At 42.4% G+C, this 15,988-nt stretch overlaps 1 protein-coding gene across 11 annotated transcripts in view; it reads right to left on the bottom strand.

Annotated features, from left to right (window-relative positions):
- CYSLTR2 (cysteinyl leukotriene receptor 2) overlaps positions 1-15,988 on the bottom strand; it is a 60,321-nt gene that overhangs the window by 22,274 nt on the left and 22,059 nt on the right. For 4 of the 11 annotated variants that reach the window (XM_063619177.1, XM_063619178.1, XM_055244353.2 and 1 more), the window contains exons 2-3: positions 13,332-14,134; positions 2,819-3,016 (exon numbers count right to left, since the gene is read on the bottom strand). The exons of 3 other annotated variants lie outside the window; for them this stretch is intronic. Coding sequence is in view for 2 of the 8 variants with exons in the window: in XM_055244352.2 (XP_055100327.1) it covers positions 2,819-2,841 (23 nt within the window). In the remaining 6 variants the exon portion in view is untranslated. The remainder of the gene's footprint in view (positions 1-2,818; positions 3,017-13,331; positions 14,135-15,988) is intronic. 4 more of the 11 variants (XM_055244352.2, XM_063619176.1, XM_055244359.2 and 1 more) reach the window with 4 other exon arrangements.

Genomic DNA, 15,988 nt, shown 5'->3' with positions numbered 1-15,988 from the left:
AGAATGATGATCATTAAAAAGTCAGGAAACAACAGATGCTGGAGAGGATGTGGAGAAATAGGAATGCTTTTACACTGCTGGTGGGAGTGTAAATTAGTTTAGCCATTGTGGAAGGCAGTATGGGGATTCCTCAATGATTTAGAACCAGAAATACCTTTTGACCCAGCAATCCCTTTACTGGGTATATACCCAAAGTATTATAAATCATTGTACTATAAAGACATTCACAAATATGTTTATTGCAGCACTACTCAAAATAGCAAAGACTTGGAACCAACCCAAATGGCCATCAATGACAGACTGGATAAAGAAAATGTGGCACATATACACCATGGAATACTATGCAGCCATAAGAAAGGATGAGTTCATGACATTTGCAGGGATGTGGATGAAGCTGGAAAACATCATTCTCAGCAAACTAACACAGGAACAGAAAAGCAAACACCACGTGTTCTCACTTATAAGTGGGAGTTGAACAAGGAGAACACATGGACACAGGGAGGGGAACATCACACACCAGGGCCTATTGGCTGGTGGGCAGCTAGAGGACGGATAGCCTTAGGAGAAATACCTAATGTAGATGACGGGTTGATAGGCGCAGCAAACCACCATGGCCTTTGCATACCTATGTAACAAGCCTGCACATGTATCCCATAACTTAAAGTATAATAAAAAAAAAAAAGAAGAGGTCTCTTGACACTACAAGAACCCCTATAAAAAAGATGAAATCTCAGATACTTGGGAAGTTGAGGCAGGAGGATTGCTTGAACCCAGGAATTTGAGGCTACTGTGAGCCATTATTGCACCACTGCACTCCAGAAAAATATGTCTGCTGAGGTCCTCACAAGCCTATCAGCAAACTCTAATCCTTGAGGAGTGAGAACAAAGATTGGGCCGATCCTGGGTAAGAACAGTTACTTCAGAGACACTCCGGCCTGCTTAGCAGAACTTGTTTGACTTCACTGAAGGAATTTTCCCACCTCTAGTGACACACCCCCACAACCATGACCAAATAAAGAAAAAGGCGAATTCCTGTTGTAATTAATGATTTTTAAATTGCCAATATTAATACAGTTTCTGCTTCATCAGGGCAGTCCTTCTTACGTGGACATAAAGCTTATGGCCACCTGCCACACACTAACTTTACTGTATATTCAGGAAAATTGTTAGAGAATTTCAGTTGTTTAAAACTACCACCCCTCCAGTGGATCATGTTTCCCTAAAAAGAATGCAAAGAAATCTCCAAAAAACTCAAGCACAGGCTACTTGAGAGAACTCTTCAGATGGAGGGCTGCATTCTTGTGTTGCATACTATGTGTTTTAGTTAGGGTTCTCCAGACAGACAGAACCAATAGGATACTATAGAATTATAGATGATAGACAGATGATAGATAATTGATAGATGATAAATAATTGATAGATAATAGATGACTGATAGATAGATGATAGATAGATTATAGATAATTGGTACATGATAGATATTTCATAGATGATGGATAACTGATAGATGATAATCAATAGATAATACATAGATGATTGATAGATGATAATCTACCAATTATCATCTATCAATCATCTACATAATAAGTAGATAGGTGATAATAGATAGATAGATAGATAGATATAGATAGATAGATGATAGATAGATAGATAGATAGATAGATAGATAGATAGATGATAGATGAGAGGAGATTTATTAGGGGAATTTGCTCACACAATTATGGAGGCTGAGAAGTCCCACAACAGGCCGTCTGCAAGATAGAGACCCTGGAATGCTAACAGTGTGGCTCAGTCCAAGTTCGAAGGCCTCAGAACCAGGTGTAATTCTCAGGCTGAGTTTGAAGGCCTGAGAACCCGGGGGCCCACTGGTGAAAGTCCTGGAGTCCTAAGGCCAGAGAGCCTGGAGTTCTAATGTCAAAGGGCAGAAGGAGAAGAATGTCCCAGCTACAGGAGCAAGAGAGCAAATCTCTTTTTCTTTTTTCTTATTTTTTGCTCTATTCTGGCCCCAAGCCAATTAGACAGTGCCCACCCATTTAGAGCAGAGGTTCCCCACACAGTCCACTGATTTACACAATAATCTCCTCTGGAAACACCCTCACAGACATACGCAGAAATCATGCTTTACAAGTTCTCCAGGTATTCCTTAATCCAGTCGACACTTAAAAATGACACTATGCAAGCAATGACTACTACAGCTGGAAAGTATCAACTAAAACTTTTCTCTGAGCCTGAAAAAAGTCATAAATTATACTACTTCTGCTCTGGAAGCCTAGGTTTACATTCAAATTTGTAAGGCAAAGTTGTCACAGATAATCACATAGCCTTAAATCTCTTCTTAGCCAGCCAAAGAGAAATTTGTGCTAACCACTTCTTGCTGCACCTGTATAAATACCACAGAGCAGCCCATGACTGTGGGAGGAAAGCCTATTGGACATCTAGAAAAGAACACACAGATTTTGGGGGACATATTTTCATTGCTTGGGTATGATAATCTGGGTCCCTGTTTTCAGAGTCTATTAGAAGAACTAAAAACCACATTTGCTTCTGCAAAGTCCTACTTCCTGGAATCTTATCCTCAAATTACCTAACATGAGCACAAATCTTATAATATATATAATTCCTGACTAACACCCTTTCCTGAGACACCGCAATTTCCAATGGTGTGCATTTTCTCTGGATACAAGAAGTCCATGAACCCAATTATGTTAACTACAGCCATGTCCCTAATGGCCTTTGACTAGAAGACCTTGACCCTGAGAATCCATATAATGATCTAAAGAATAAGAGGTATGGTAAAGCAGTAGTTAATTTAACCTACCCCAAAAGGTGGTTTGTCAACATATTTCTGATGCAGCAATAATATTTTTCAATTCTTCTTTAGACATCTATGTGAAGATAATACTCAAAAAACATGGTTGGCGTGTAAATGATGTCAAAAAAAAAGAAAAGAGTTATTAATCCTTCAAGTTAGCACTTCCCACAGTATCTTCCACTAAACACGAATCCACGAGATGCTCTGTAAAAGAAAAGGCTTTCTTGGTCAAATTAGCCTGAGAAACATGGCAAGCTCTAATATGCCCCTCTTGGAGATTCACAATACATTTTGAAGTTTCTATGAGGTCCCACAGAAAACAAACAAACAAAAAGCCTGATTTACACAGAATTTCTCTCTCTCTTTTTTTTTAACTTTGAAAACATTTTGCATGCTAACACATCTTATAGAACTAATGTTCTGCACAATCAGACTTGGGGGAATGATTATGTTGTTATGTAATTTATCTCAAAGATGTTGTCATTTATCTAGAATATGACGTTAACAGAAAAGAAAGGGAACTATCACCTAATAGGCTAGATCAACCAGCAAGGGAGTAAAGGAGCATTAGTTCAAGAGTTTGTAGTCAGGGAGCTCTAAGAAATTGCAATTGGGTAAATCAGCATTTCCAAGCATACCTTACTTCATTTGGAAAATGGCGGTTGTACTAGTTTCCTAGGGCTATCTTAACAAAGTATCACGAACAGGCGTAGCTTAAAACAACAGAAATTTATTCTCTCACAGTTCTGGAGGCCAGAAGTCTGTAATCAAGGTGTCAGCAGGGGATATGGTTTGGATCTCTGTTCACCCAAATCTTATGTTCAATTGTAATCTCCAGTGTTGGAGGTGGGGTCTGGTGGGAGGTGATTGAATCATGGGAACAATTTCACATGATTGGTTTAGCACCATCTCCTCGGTGCTGTTCTGGTGATAGTGAGTTCTCGTGAGTGAGTTCTCATGAGTGTTTAAAAGTGTATAGCACCTCCTCCTTCTCTCTTTCTCCTTCTCCTGCCATGTAAGACAACTGCTCCTGCTTCACCTTCCGCCATGAGTAAAAGCTCCCGGAGGCCTCCCCAGAAGCAGATGCTGCCATGCTTCCTGTACAGCCTATGGAACCATGAGCCAATTAAACCTCTTTTCTTTATAAATTACCCAGTCTCAGGTATTTCTTTATAGCAGTGCAGGAGTGGACTAATACAGCAGGGCTGTGCTTCCTTCGAAGGCTCTGGGGAAGAATCCCTCCTTGTCTCTTCTAGCTTTGGGTATTTACCAGCAATCCTTGGCATTTCTTGCCTTACAGAATGTGACTCCAATCTCTTGACTCTGTCATTATTGGCATTTTCCTTCTGTCTCTTCACATCGTCTTTTCTCTGTGTTTCTGTGTCTTCTCCTTTTCTTATAAGGACACCAGTCATATTGGGCTTAGGGTCCACCATATTCAGTATGACTTCATCTTAACATTACATCTGCAAAGAACTTATTTCCAAATAAGGCCACTTTCACAGGTACCTGGGGTTAGGACTTGGACATATGGTTTGGGGGTACATAACTCAACCACAACAAGGATACGTAACATCTATTTCATGGAGTTGTTGTATTATATGAGAGGTTGAGACACTGTGTATGCTTCACAGGGTACTTGGCACTAAGTGCTCCCTCATTGTTCCACCTTTGTGAATGAATGTACGGATGATCTAACCTCAACATCTGTCATCCCATTAGCTACCAAGGATGAGCTGATGACATAAACTCTCACATTCACATAAGGTATAAAAAGTAAAATCCTCTTGATGCTTGCTAGGAAGACATCAAGAGGAGTTTACTTTTTATACCTTATGTGAATGTGAGAGTTGATGCCATCTCGCTATAGAAACACGGATTACTCTGATTATTCTGACATGTTCATAATGAGAATCTTTCAAGATTACCCCATTCCTTTACTCAAAGCCTATTTCTTCCATGGAAACCCCAATAACTCATCCACTCAGTGAAGTTTCTCTGGAAGAGGGACTATGGTCCTGTCATCCCAGCATTTTGGGAGGCCAAGGTGGGAGGATCACTTGAGGCCCAGAGTTCAAGATCAGCCTGGCCAACATAGTGAGACACCCCCTCCATCTCTACAAAAAGTAATTTTAAAAAATTAGCCAGGTATGGTGGTGTGCACCTATAGTCCTGGCTACTCAGGAGGCTGAGGCAAGAGGATTGCTTGAGCCCAGGAGTTTGAGGTTGCAATGAGCTATGATCATGCCACTATACTTCAGTCTGGATGACAAAGTGAGACTCTGTCTGTAAAATAATTTTTTTAAAAAAGTGACTATGGATTGTGAACTGGAAGAATGCAATAAAAGGAATGTTGAATACCCCATTATAATCCTCATTCTAAATTTACAAAACAGAATTCTGGGTTAAAAAGTAGTTCCCTGTCTGGCAAAGATTTCATGATGAAAATGCCAAAAGCAATTGCAACGAAAGCAAAAATTGATAAATAGGATGTAATTAAACTTAAAAGCTTCTGCACAGCAAAAGAAACTATCAACAGAGTAAACAGACAACCTACAGAACAGGAGAAAATTTTTGCAAATTATGCATCTGACAAAGGTCTAATATCCAGCATCTATAAAGAACTTAAACCAACCTATAAGAAAAGAAACTCCATTAAAAAGTAGACAAAGGACATGAACAGAAACTTTTCAAAAGAAGACATATTATTCATGTGGCCAATAAGCATATAAAAAAAAGCTCAATATCACTGATCATTAGATAAATGCAAATCAAAAACACAATGAGATAACATTTCACACCAGTCAGAATGGCTATTATTAAAAAGTCAAAGAAAAACAGATGCTGGTGAGGTTGCAGAGAAAAGAAAATACTTATACACTATTTGTGAGAGTGTAAATTAGTTCAGACATTGTGGAAAGCTGTCTGAGGATTCTTCAAAGAGCTAAAAACAGAACTACCATTTGACCCAGCAATTCCACTACTGGGTATATACCCAAAGGAATATAAATCATTTTATCATAAAGACACATGCACGCATATGTTCATTGAAGCACTATTCACAATAGCAAAGACATGGAATCAACTTAAATGCCCATCAATGGTAGACTGGATAAAGAAAATGTGGTACATATACACCATGGAATACTATGTAACCATAAAAAAGAATGAGATCATGTCCTTTGCAGGACTACAGATGGAGCTGGGGGCCATTATCCTTAGCAAACTTACATAGGAAGAGAAAACCAAATACCACAAGTTCTCACTTATAAGTGGGAGCTAAATTATGAGAACAGATGGACACAAAGAGAAGAACAACAGACACTGGGATCTGCTTGAGGGTGGATGGTGGGAGAAGGGAGAGAATCAGAAAAAATAGTTATTGGGTACTAAGCTTAGTACTTGAGTGACAAAATAATCTATACAAGAAGTCCCTGTGACACGAATTTACCTATCTAACAAACCTGCACATGTACCCCTGAATCTACAATAAAAGGTAAAAAAAATTAGTTCCCTATTAGTTCTGTGGGTGTAGTTCCCTATGAGTTCTATGGGTGTAAGTTGATTTCTTGAGAACTGATATGAAATTTCTCATGTGCAGAGCTAAGCATCCAATCTTATTTCTGAGTTTACTGCTGGGGCCTTAGTTCTGATTACATGGATAATGGCTCTCTCATTCTTATGTATCTCAACAGCAAATCTGAGGTTCCTAGCTTAGATTGTAAGGCGAATTGTGAGGCCATTAGCTGGAATGGGGAGCACATACTTTAGAGCTAAGGAGACAGGTCAAGGTGGCAGATATAATTCAGGGAAATAGTCACATAGAGGCCGGAACTCTGTGAGCCTGACTCAGGAAAGTGAATATAACAAAGCTAGAAGCTTGGAGATAGTGTCTTTACTCAATCTTACAGTGAATTATACTTTCTGTCAGTTGGCAGGGCCAGGACAGCAGGACTAAATGCACAATCAGAAGGTACTCTGATGGAATACTAGAGGTGGTACAGGCAGCTTGCACAAGCCAGGTCAATAAAGCAAATGTGGAGAGGGACCAATGTCACAATTATGTGTCAGCTCTGGATGGGCAGGGCACTAGAACCAGAGTGAACACACAGAGCCTAGGGGACAAGGAGAGAGAACTAAGACTGATATGGAATCAGTCAGCGGAATTTTTATATAAAGCTTTCATTACAAATGGCCTTTTATTGAAAAGGACAGTCTTGTCCATCCACATGGCCATATAGAACCTATTTTAGTCTTAAAGAACCTAACTTTAGAGCCAAGATTCTGATAGAATCTTAGGGAAAGCTCACAGTTTAAGAAGTTAGAGAAGGGGATGAAAAAGTAGAAATAGATTTGAAAGCAATCAAGTCTTTAACTCTTTGACCATGAAGACCACCGCTTGTTCCGTCTCAAGATCAGGAGGGCTGTGAATTGCAGGGAAAGGGCAGCTTGAGAGAGGCAGGACCAAGCCCTGGACTCCTCACTTGCTGGGATATAGCAGGCCCTCAGGGACACTGTCAGCTACAGATGCTGGAGTAAGTTCCTTGTCAAAGGCAGGGCATGAAATCCAGCAGGCATGACCACAGACAACAGATCACCAAAAACAATAGTAATAGGTGGTCCAACAAGGATTTGCGGGGAGCAGGTTGACCAAAAACAGACCCCAGCAATAACAACTTCTTAAGCAACTGGGGAGGTAGGCAGACCTCAATGGGGAAGTCCATCTGTAAGCAGCAAGGCACTTACTACCAGGCCACAGTGCAAGGAGAGAACTTTAGACTTAGGAGGAGGCATGGCTAGTGCAGGTGGGCCGTGAGTCCTGAATTCTGAATTAGACAAAGCCTTGAGTGCAGAGACTCAGACCATGAATGCCAAGACAGGGGTCCATTTCCCCTAATGAACCGGGAACAATATCTCAGGAACAAAAGAGAAGTTTAGTGTTAGAACTGAAGCACAAGATCAAGATCAGAGCAACACCAAGGGCAACACTGAGTTCTAGAATTGTTTCAGTTCCTCTGCTTGAGGTTGGGGTTGGTTTTAGGCCCCACAGGGGGCTAGATGGGAATGGGAAATGGGCATCATAGATGGTTGTCAAGCAGCCGCAGTTGTAGGGAGAGTATGATCACAGAAGCCGGGGGCATTGGTACTAAGAGCATCTTATTCCCAGAAAGCTAAAGAAAAAAAATTATACAAACATCCTTCCTAGAAACCTCATATAGCTAAAGGCTACCGGCAAAAAGCAGGGCCAGCCCACGTTCAAAATTCCAGTTAGCTCAACACTTTCTCTTGAGAAACCTTTAAAATATTTTGATTGTGCTTTCCTGCCCATATAAAATACATTTGACTACATCACACTGCAACATTTCACTAGACTGCAAAAAAAAAAAAAAAAAAAAAGAAAAGAAAAAAAACGAAAGAAAGAAAAGAAAATCGTCTGCTAGATGCGACTGTAAAAATTAGCCAGACCAATGAAATATGTGACAGGAAGCTGAGAAATATATGAAGAGGCAAATTCAAGGGAAACTGGGAACTTATTTGGCAGCATAATTTCCACGGCCTTAATGGGAGAGGAGTGAGCATGTGCACAGCTTACTGTACTGAAAGGGGATTCAGAACAAAGACAGAATTAAGACTTCATCTCCTGCAGCTTTGCTGGTAATTAAACAACAAAGAAGGGACAGGGAGCAGCAGCAGCAGATGGAGATTCCATATTTGAGTTAGGAAGAAAACCAAACATGCTGTGTGACCAGTTAAAGTCTGATGAGGGTGAACAGCTTACGTCGATGCTTAGAATGTTGTCACAGTGATAGCAAAGCTGCAACTGTTCTTGATTTCACAGATGTTATTTTCATTTATACTTAGAAAAATACATCTTTTGATAGATTCTCATGGGATCATTAGACACTGGCACAGACTCCTCCCCCACTAACCCCTCTCCATCAACACTGACTATGGGCAGATGGGTTTGCCCACCTTTGGTTCCCAGATTTGAATCTGCGTCCTGCCCACAGAGTCTGAAGATGCATTGACTCAAACAAACCCAGAATAGCCGTGAGCAGTGTGCAATTAGACAATGAGCTGCCCTGACCTTGTGGCAAATTGCTACAGTGCAAATAACCTGGAGAACAGAGGTTGGTGCACTTTGCATCATCTTTACAAGGAAATAATGATAGGCTTCTGTGTAGAGCAGCCCTGAGACAGAGGGGGAAAACTGGTAGACCTGCCACGTGGAAGCCTCCCTAGTTGCTATTCAGTGACCTTCTGAGTATACTGTTTGCCCACTGTCTCTGCCACCTGTAACTCCCACATTGGAAACCCTTCTGGTAAATTGGCATCAGGGTTCTTGACTTTCTGATTGCTACGCTCATGGCTCCTCACTTCAAGCCATCTGTCTTGGCCAAGCCTGCCCAAGGGCTCTGGGGAAATGCATTTCCTTTATCAACCCACCACACCTCAAGCCACAGATGCTCCTTCATCCAACAAGGGGCAGCAACAGTGAGTTGTACTGCAGTTACTCTGTGCCGTGCACTCTGCCATCTCCTTATGCTATTAACTCAATTAGTCCTCAAACAATCCTTGCTACTCTTACTTGATAACAGCTCTAGGTACTCTGATTTGATCATTTTATAGATGAGAAGACCAAAGTGCACAGGCATGGAATAGCTTGTGTGCCCAAATTCCCTTGTAAGTTAGTGGTAGGATGTGGCTTGAACCCAGTTGTCTGCTCAATCAAAACACTGTCCTGCTTCTCTGCACCACATATACTCAGCCCTGTGTATATGACAGTGAAGAAAACATAATCTCAGACCAAAAGGAACCTCTGGGGTGATGAATGGGTCAAACAAGTCAACAGGACAAAGCTCTATGAGGAAGAAGGGCCCACAGAAAGAAACCTCAAGAGTGCTATGAGAATGCAGGGGAGGGGCCACACCAGCCTTGGGGAATGAGGGGAGTTTTTTTAAGGTTCTTGGGGAGACAAATTGACTAAGGAGAGAGGGACAGGGACTCTGGGCAGTGGAAAACGGTGTACAAAGGCCCCAAGTTGAGAGCACATGCCAAGTTTGGGGAAGTGTAAGTAATATAGTAGAGCCTAGGTGAAGCATGCAAGGAGGATGGGTGGGCAAAGAATGGTTCCAGAGGGGCCTTTCTCCATACCAAGGAATTTGGGTTTCATCCTGAGGGCAGTGACAGCCTCTGAAAGGTGGAGAGCAGATCTGCATTTTAGAGAGGTGACACTGGCAGCAGATGAGTACAGTTTGGTGGAGGCAAGCCCAAGTACAGAGAGGTGAGTAGGGGTGCTCTTGTGATTGGGCAGAACAGAGAGGCTGCACAGACCTGGATGGGACTGAGTGAGAAGAGTGAGAACTGACCAGACTGTGGATGGACTAAATATAGAGGGTCAGGGAAAAGGGAAGTCAAGGTTCCTCTCAGGTATTAGGAGAAGGAAGTGGTGCCTTTCATTAATAAAAGGATCTTACGAAGGGAACTTACAAAGAAGATGCTGATTGGGCTGAAGAAATGGGGAGTTTAATTTGGGGCATTTTGGATTTGAGGCGTTCAAGAAATAGGCAAATGGAGCTGTCCTGTTGCTCTATATACCTGGGGAGGAGGAACTAGGCAAACCTGATAAATGTAAGGCTGTCAGCACTTGATGGTAACTGAAGCCAGAGGAGTGGAGAGGCTCACACAGGGGGGGTGTGAGAACAAAGGAGAATAGAACCCTGGGGAACACTAACAATTAAGGGACAGGCAGAGAGAAGAGGCTGGAATGATGATTGGGAAAGACTGGCCAAATGATACGAGGAGAGTCAAGAACACAATGCCAAGACTTGCTTTAAGGAGAAAAAGACTGCTTTAAGGAGAAGTGAGTGTTCAATGGGAATAAGAAGTAACAGGTGGACCCAGTGAGGTGGCTCATGCCTCTAATCCCAGCACTTTGGGAGGCTGAGGTGGGCAGATCACTTGAGGCCAGGAGTTCGAGACCAGCCTTGCCAACATGGTGAAACCTCAACTCTACTAAAAATATAAAAATTAGCCTCTCTGTACGTGGGCTTGTCTCCACCAAACTGTCCTCATCTACTGCCAGTGTCACCTCTCTAAAATGCAGATCTCCTCTCCACATTTCAGAGGCTCTCACCGCCCTCAAGATGAAACCCAAATTCCTTGGTATGGAGAAATGTGGTGGTGCTTGCCTGTAATCCCAGATACTCAGGAAGCTGAGGCACAAGAATAGCTTGAACTTTGAAGGTGGAGGTTGCAGCAGTGAGCTGAGATTGTGCCACTGTACTCCAGCCTGGGTGATGGAGTGAGACTCTGTCTCAAAAAAAAAAAAAAAAAAAAAGTACCAGGCGATTCAGTAACAGGAAGGTTATCAGTGATCAGAGGGGTGGTGTAGAAAGCTGAAGGCAGGAAGCTAATTAAAAAAAAAAAAAAGCAGCAGTTGAAACAGTGACCTCAGGAAGGAGAGAGGACGCTTTTGAGTTCTGCAGCTACTGCAAAAGCTTTGTTGCCGGAGAAAGACTTTGAGTCAGGGAGGGAGGATATGTACTTCTCTCTGGGTCACCTTGACTCTTACTCTCAGTGCATCTTTCTCATGTAACTTTAGTTTCTTCCTCTGTTCATCTCTCTTCCTCTCTGAACATCATACACTTGAGCCATAGTATGGTAGAATGTACAGTCCACCAGAAATCCAGGAGACCAGGCTTGACTCTCAACCTTCCCACTCTGTAGCTGTGTAACCTTTGCTCTCTGAGTATCAAACGCTAGTGAGTCCTCCTACCAAACTCTGTGACCAACTGAAATTCTGTACCATTTCTTCTTGTTCTTTTGCACCTAGACACCCTGAACCAGAGGACTCTGGTGTCATTTCTTTGTCATTATCTTCTTCCTAATCTACAGCAATATGCCTTCCCTGCCCCATGCCCTCCACCTCAGAGGAGACCCTCCTTAGAATTTTACATGGCCAAGATTAAGATCATTCATTCCTGCTCAGCAGCCTGTTCTACTGGTCTTTTCTCAAACTTCCTTTTCAGTCACTCTGTAGACTTCAATTCTCACGTCTTTGAAACCTCCACTCATCTGACTTCTGTAGCCCTGAGGCTTCATGGTTTTCCATTTCCTGACTGCTCACCCTTCTGACCCCCAGTCACTTCATCTTTACCCTATTGTGGACACCCACTGGAGCCCCATCTTTGTCCTCGGCTCACCTCTGCCTATATTTCCTCAAAGGATTTACTCACCATGGAAACTTTGCACTGTTTCTTTGCCTCTGCCTCCCAGATATGCCTTTTAACAGCCCATATTTTTGTCTTATAGTTTGCAAAGAATTTTCTTTTCAGAGATCTCATTTGCCCCACTGGCTATCCTTGAGACAGGCTAAATTGGCATTGTTATCTCTATTTTACAAATAAAGAAACAAATCTGGGACTAGGAGAGCTCAAATGGCTTTTCCTAAATTCTAACCTGAGCTATAGTTCCAACATTTTTAGTTGCCTACAGGATAGTCTTACTTGGAGATTCTGCCTCTACCTCAAACGCTGCCTGAATTTATCCATCTCCTCAAACTGATCTCACTCAGTTGGTAACCACTATTGGGATGTTTTCTTTAATTCTTTTCTCTTCTATACTTCACATGCAATCTATTGGCTGAGTTATCTCCATTGTTTTTATATCATATTTCTTATACGTTGTCCCTACTCTATATGTACAGTATCACTATCCTAACCTCAGACTTTGTTAGCTGATGTGTAGAAACCATAGCATCATCTGTTTTTAGAGATTTAACCAGTAAAATCTATATACCATTGCTAGATGTAACCAATGAAAATGCAATTTTCATTTCACTCGGAGAGTGTAATTGCCTATCAGACCAAATGGAAATTCCTCAACCACAAATATGACTTTCCACCACTTGGTCCCAATCGTATCTGTATTCTCATATATGAGAGTCAGCACCAACTAGTGGAGCTGTACAGTCAGGGAACAGACGGCAAAAAGAGCACAGAGGCCTGGATTCTGGTCTGCCTTTTCTAACTAGGTGACCTTGGATAGACAAATTACTTAGCTTCTTTGAGGGAAGCTTATCTATAAAATGAGGATAGGGTGACTGGCAAGATGGCTGAATAGGAACAGCTCAGGTCTGCAGCTCCCAGTAAGACCAATGCAGAAAGTGGGTGATTTGTGTATTTCCAACTGAAGTACCCAGCTCATCTCATTGGGACTGGTTAGACAGTGGGCACAGCCCATGGAGGGTAAGCAGAAGCAGAGTGGGAAGTGCCTCACCTGGGAAGTGCAAGGGGTTGGGGAACTCCCTCCCCTAGCCAAGGGAAGCCTTGAGGGACTGTGCCATGGGGGATGATGCTATCTGGCCCAGATACTCTGCTTTTTCCATGGTTTTTGCAACCTGCGGACTAGGAGAATCCCTTGGATGCCTATACCACCAGGGCCCTGGGTTTCAAGCACAAAACTTGGCTGCTGTTTGGGCAGACACTGAGCTAGCTGCAGAGTTTTTTTTCCATACCTTGGTGGAGCCTGGAACGCCAGCAAGACAGAACCATTCACTCTTCTGGAAAGGAGGCTGAAGCCAGGGAGCCAAGTGATCTTGCAGATCACTTGCAGATGCACCCCCACAGAGCCCAGCAAGCTAAGATCCACTGGCTTGAAATTCTTGCTGCCAGCACAGCAGCAGTCTGAAGTCAATCTGAGATGTGTGAGCTTGGTGGGGGAGGGGTATCCGCCATTACTGAGGCTTGGATAGGCGGTTTTCCCCTCACAGTGTAAACAAAGCTGCCAGGAAGTTCGAACTGGGCAGAGCCCACCATAGCACAGCAAAGTTGCTATAGCCAGACTGCCTGTCTAGATTCCTCATCTCTGGGCAGGGCATCTCTGAAAGAGAGGCAGAAACCCCAGTTAGGGGCTTATAGATAAAGCTCCCATCTCCCTGGGACAGAGGACCTGGGGGAAGGGGCGGCTGTGGGCACAACTTCAGCAGACTTAAACGTTCCTGCCTGCCAGCTCTGAAGAGAGCAGCGGATCTTTCAGCACAGCACTTGAGCTCTGCTAAGGGACAGACTGCCTCCTCAAGTGGATCCCCAAACCCTGTTGGTCCTTAAACTCCATGCCCCCTGACTGGGAGACACCTCCCAGCAGGGGTCAACAGAGACACCTCATACAGGAGAGCTCTGGCTGGCTTCTGGCAGGTGCCCTCTGGGATGAAGCTTCCAGAGGAAGGAGGAGGCAGCAATCTTTGCTGTTCTGCAGCCTCTGCTGGTGATACCCAGGCAAACAGGGTATGGAGTAGACCTCCAGCAAACTCCAGCAGACCTGCAAAAGATGAGCCTGACTGTTAGAAGGAAAACTAACAAACAGAAAGTAATAACTTCAACATCAACAAAAAGGACACCCATGCAAAAATCCCATCCAAAGGTCACCAGCATCAAAGATCAAAGGTACATAAATCCATGAAGATGAGGAAAAACCAGTGCAAAAATGCCCCAAATTCCAAAAGCCAGAATGACTCTTCACCTCCAAAGGATCACAGCTCCTCACCAGCAAGGGAACAAAACTGAATGGTGAATGGGTTTGACGAATTGACAGAAGTAGGCTTCAGAAGGTGGGTAATAACAAACTCTTCCTAGCTAAAGGATCATGTTCTAGCCCAATGCAAGAAAGCTAAGAACATTGATAAGAGGTTACAGAAACTGCTAACTAGAATAGCCAGTTTAGAGAAGAACATAAAAGACCTGATGGAGCTGAAGAACACAGCATGAGAACTTTGTGAGGCATACACAAGTATCAATAGCAGAATTGATCAAATGGAAGAAAGGATATCAGAGATTGAAAGATCTACTTAATGAAATAAAGCATGAAGACAAGATTAAAGAAAAAAGAATGAAAAGGAACAAACAAAGCCTCCAAATATGGGACTATATGAAAAGACCAAACCTATGTCTGATTGGTGTACCTGAAAGTGACGGGGAGAATGGATCTAAGTTGGAAAACACACTTCCAGATATTATCCAGGAGAACTTTCCCAACCTAGCAAGACAGGCCAACATTCAAATTCAGGAAATACAGAGAACACCACTAAGATACTCCTCAATAAGAGCAACCCCAAGACACATAATCATCAGATTCACCAGGGTTGAAATGAAGGAAAAAATGTTGAGGGCAGTCAGAGAGAAAGGTCGGGTTACCCACAAAAGGAAGCCCATCAGACTAACAGCAGATCTCTCTGCAGAAACTCTACAAGCCAGAAAAGAGTGGGGGCCAATATTCAACATTCTTAAAGAAAAGAATTTTCAACCCAGAATTTCATATCCTGCTAAAATAAGCTTCATAGGTGAAGAAGAAATAAAATCCTTTACAGACAATCAAATTGTGAGGGATTTTGTCACCACCAGGCCTGCCTTACAAGAGCTCCAAAGGAAGCAGTAAATATGGAAAAGAAAAACCAGTACAGATACTGCAAAACATACCAAAATGTAAAGACCATCTACACTATAAAGAAACTGCATCAACTAATGTGCAAAATAATCAGCTGGCATCATAATAACAGGATCAAATTCACACATAACGATATTAACCTTAAATGTAAATGGGCTAAGTGCCCCAATTAAAAGACAAAGACTGGCAAATTGGATAGAGTCAAGACCCATAGGTGTGCTGTATTCAGGAAACCAATCCCACATGCAAAGACACACATAGGCTCAAACTAAAGGGATGAAGGAATATTTACCAAGCAAATGGAAAGAAAAAGCAAAAAAAAAAAAAAAAAAAAAAAGCAGGGGTTGCAATCCTAGTCTCTGATAAGACAGACTTTAAACCAACAAAGATCAAAAAAGGCAAAGAAGGGAATCACATAATGATAAAGCAGTCAATGCAACAAGAATAGCTAACTATCCTAAATATATATGCACCCTGTGGGGAAAAGAAAGAGAGATCAGATTGTTACTGTGTCTGTGTAGAAAGAAGTAGACATAGGAGACTCCATTTTGTTCTGTACTAAGAAAAATTCTTCTGCCTTGAGATGCTGTTAATTTGTAACCTTACCCCCAACCCTGTGCTCCCTGAAACATGTGCTGTGTCAACTCAGGGTTAAATGGATTAAGGGCTGTGCAAGATGTGCTTTGTTAAACAAATGCTTGAAGGCAGCATGCTCGTTAAGAGTCATCACCG

The sequence above is a fragment of the Symphalangus syndactylus genome, chromosome 15 (assembly GCF_028878055.3).
Source record: "Symphalangus syndactylus isolate Jambi chromosome 15, NHGRI_mSymSyn1-v2.1_pri, whole genome shotgun sequence".
Lineage (NCBI taxonomy): Eukaryota > Metazoa > Chordata > Mammalia > Primates > Hylobatidae > Symphalangus > Symphalangus syndactylus.
Note: the sequence above shows the minus strand (reverse complement) of the source record. Positions and strands in the feature narration are given on the sequence as shown.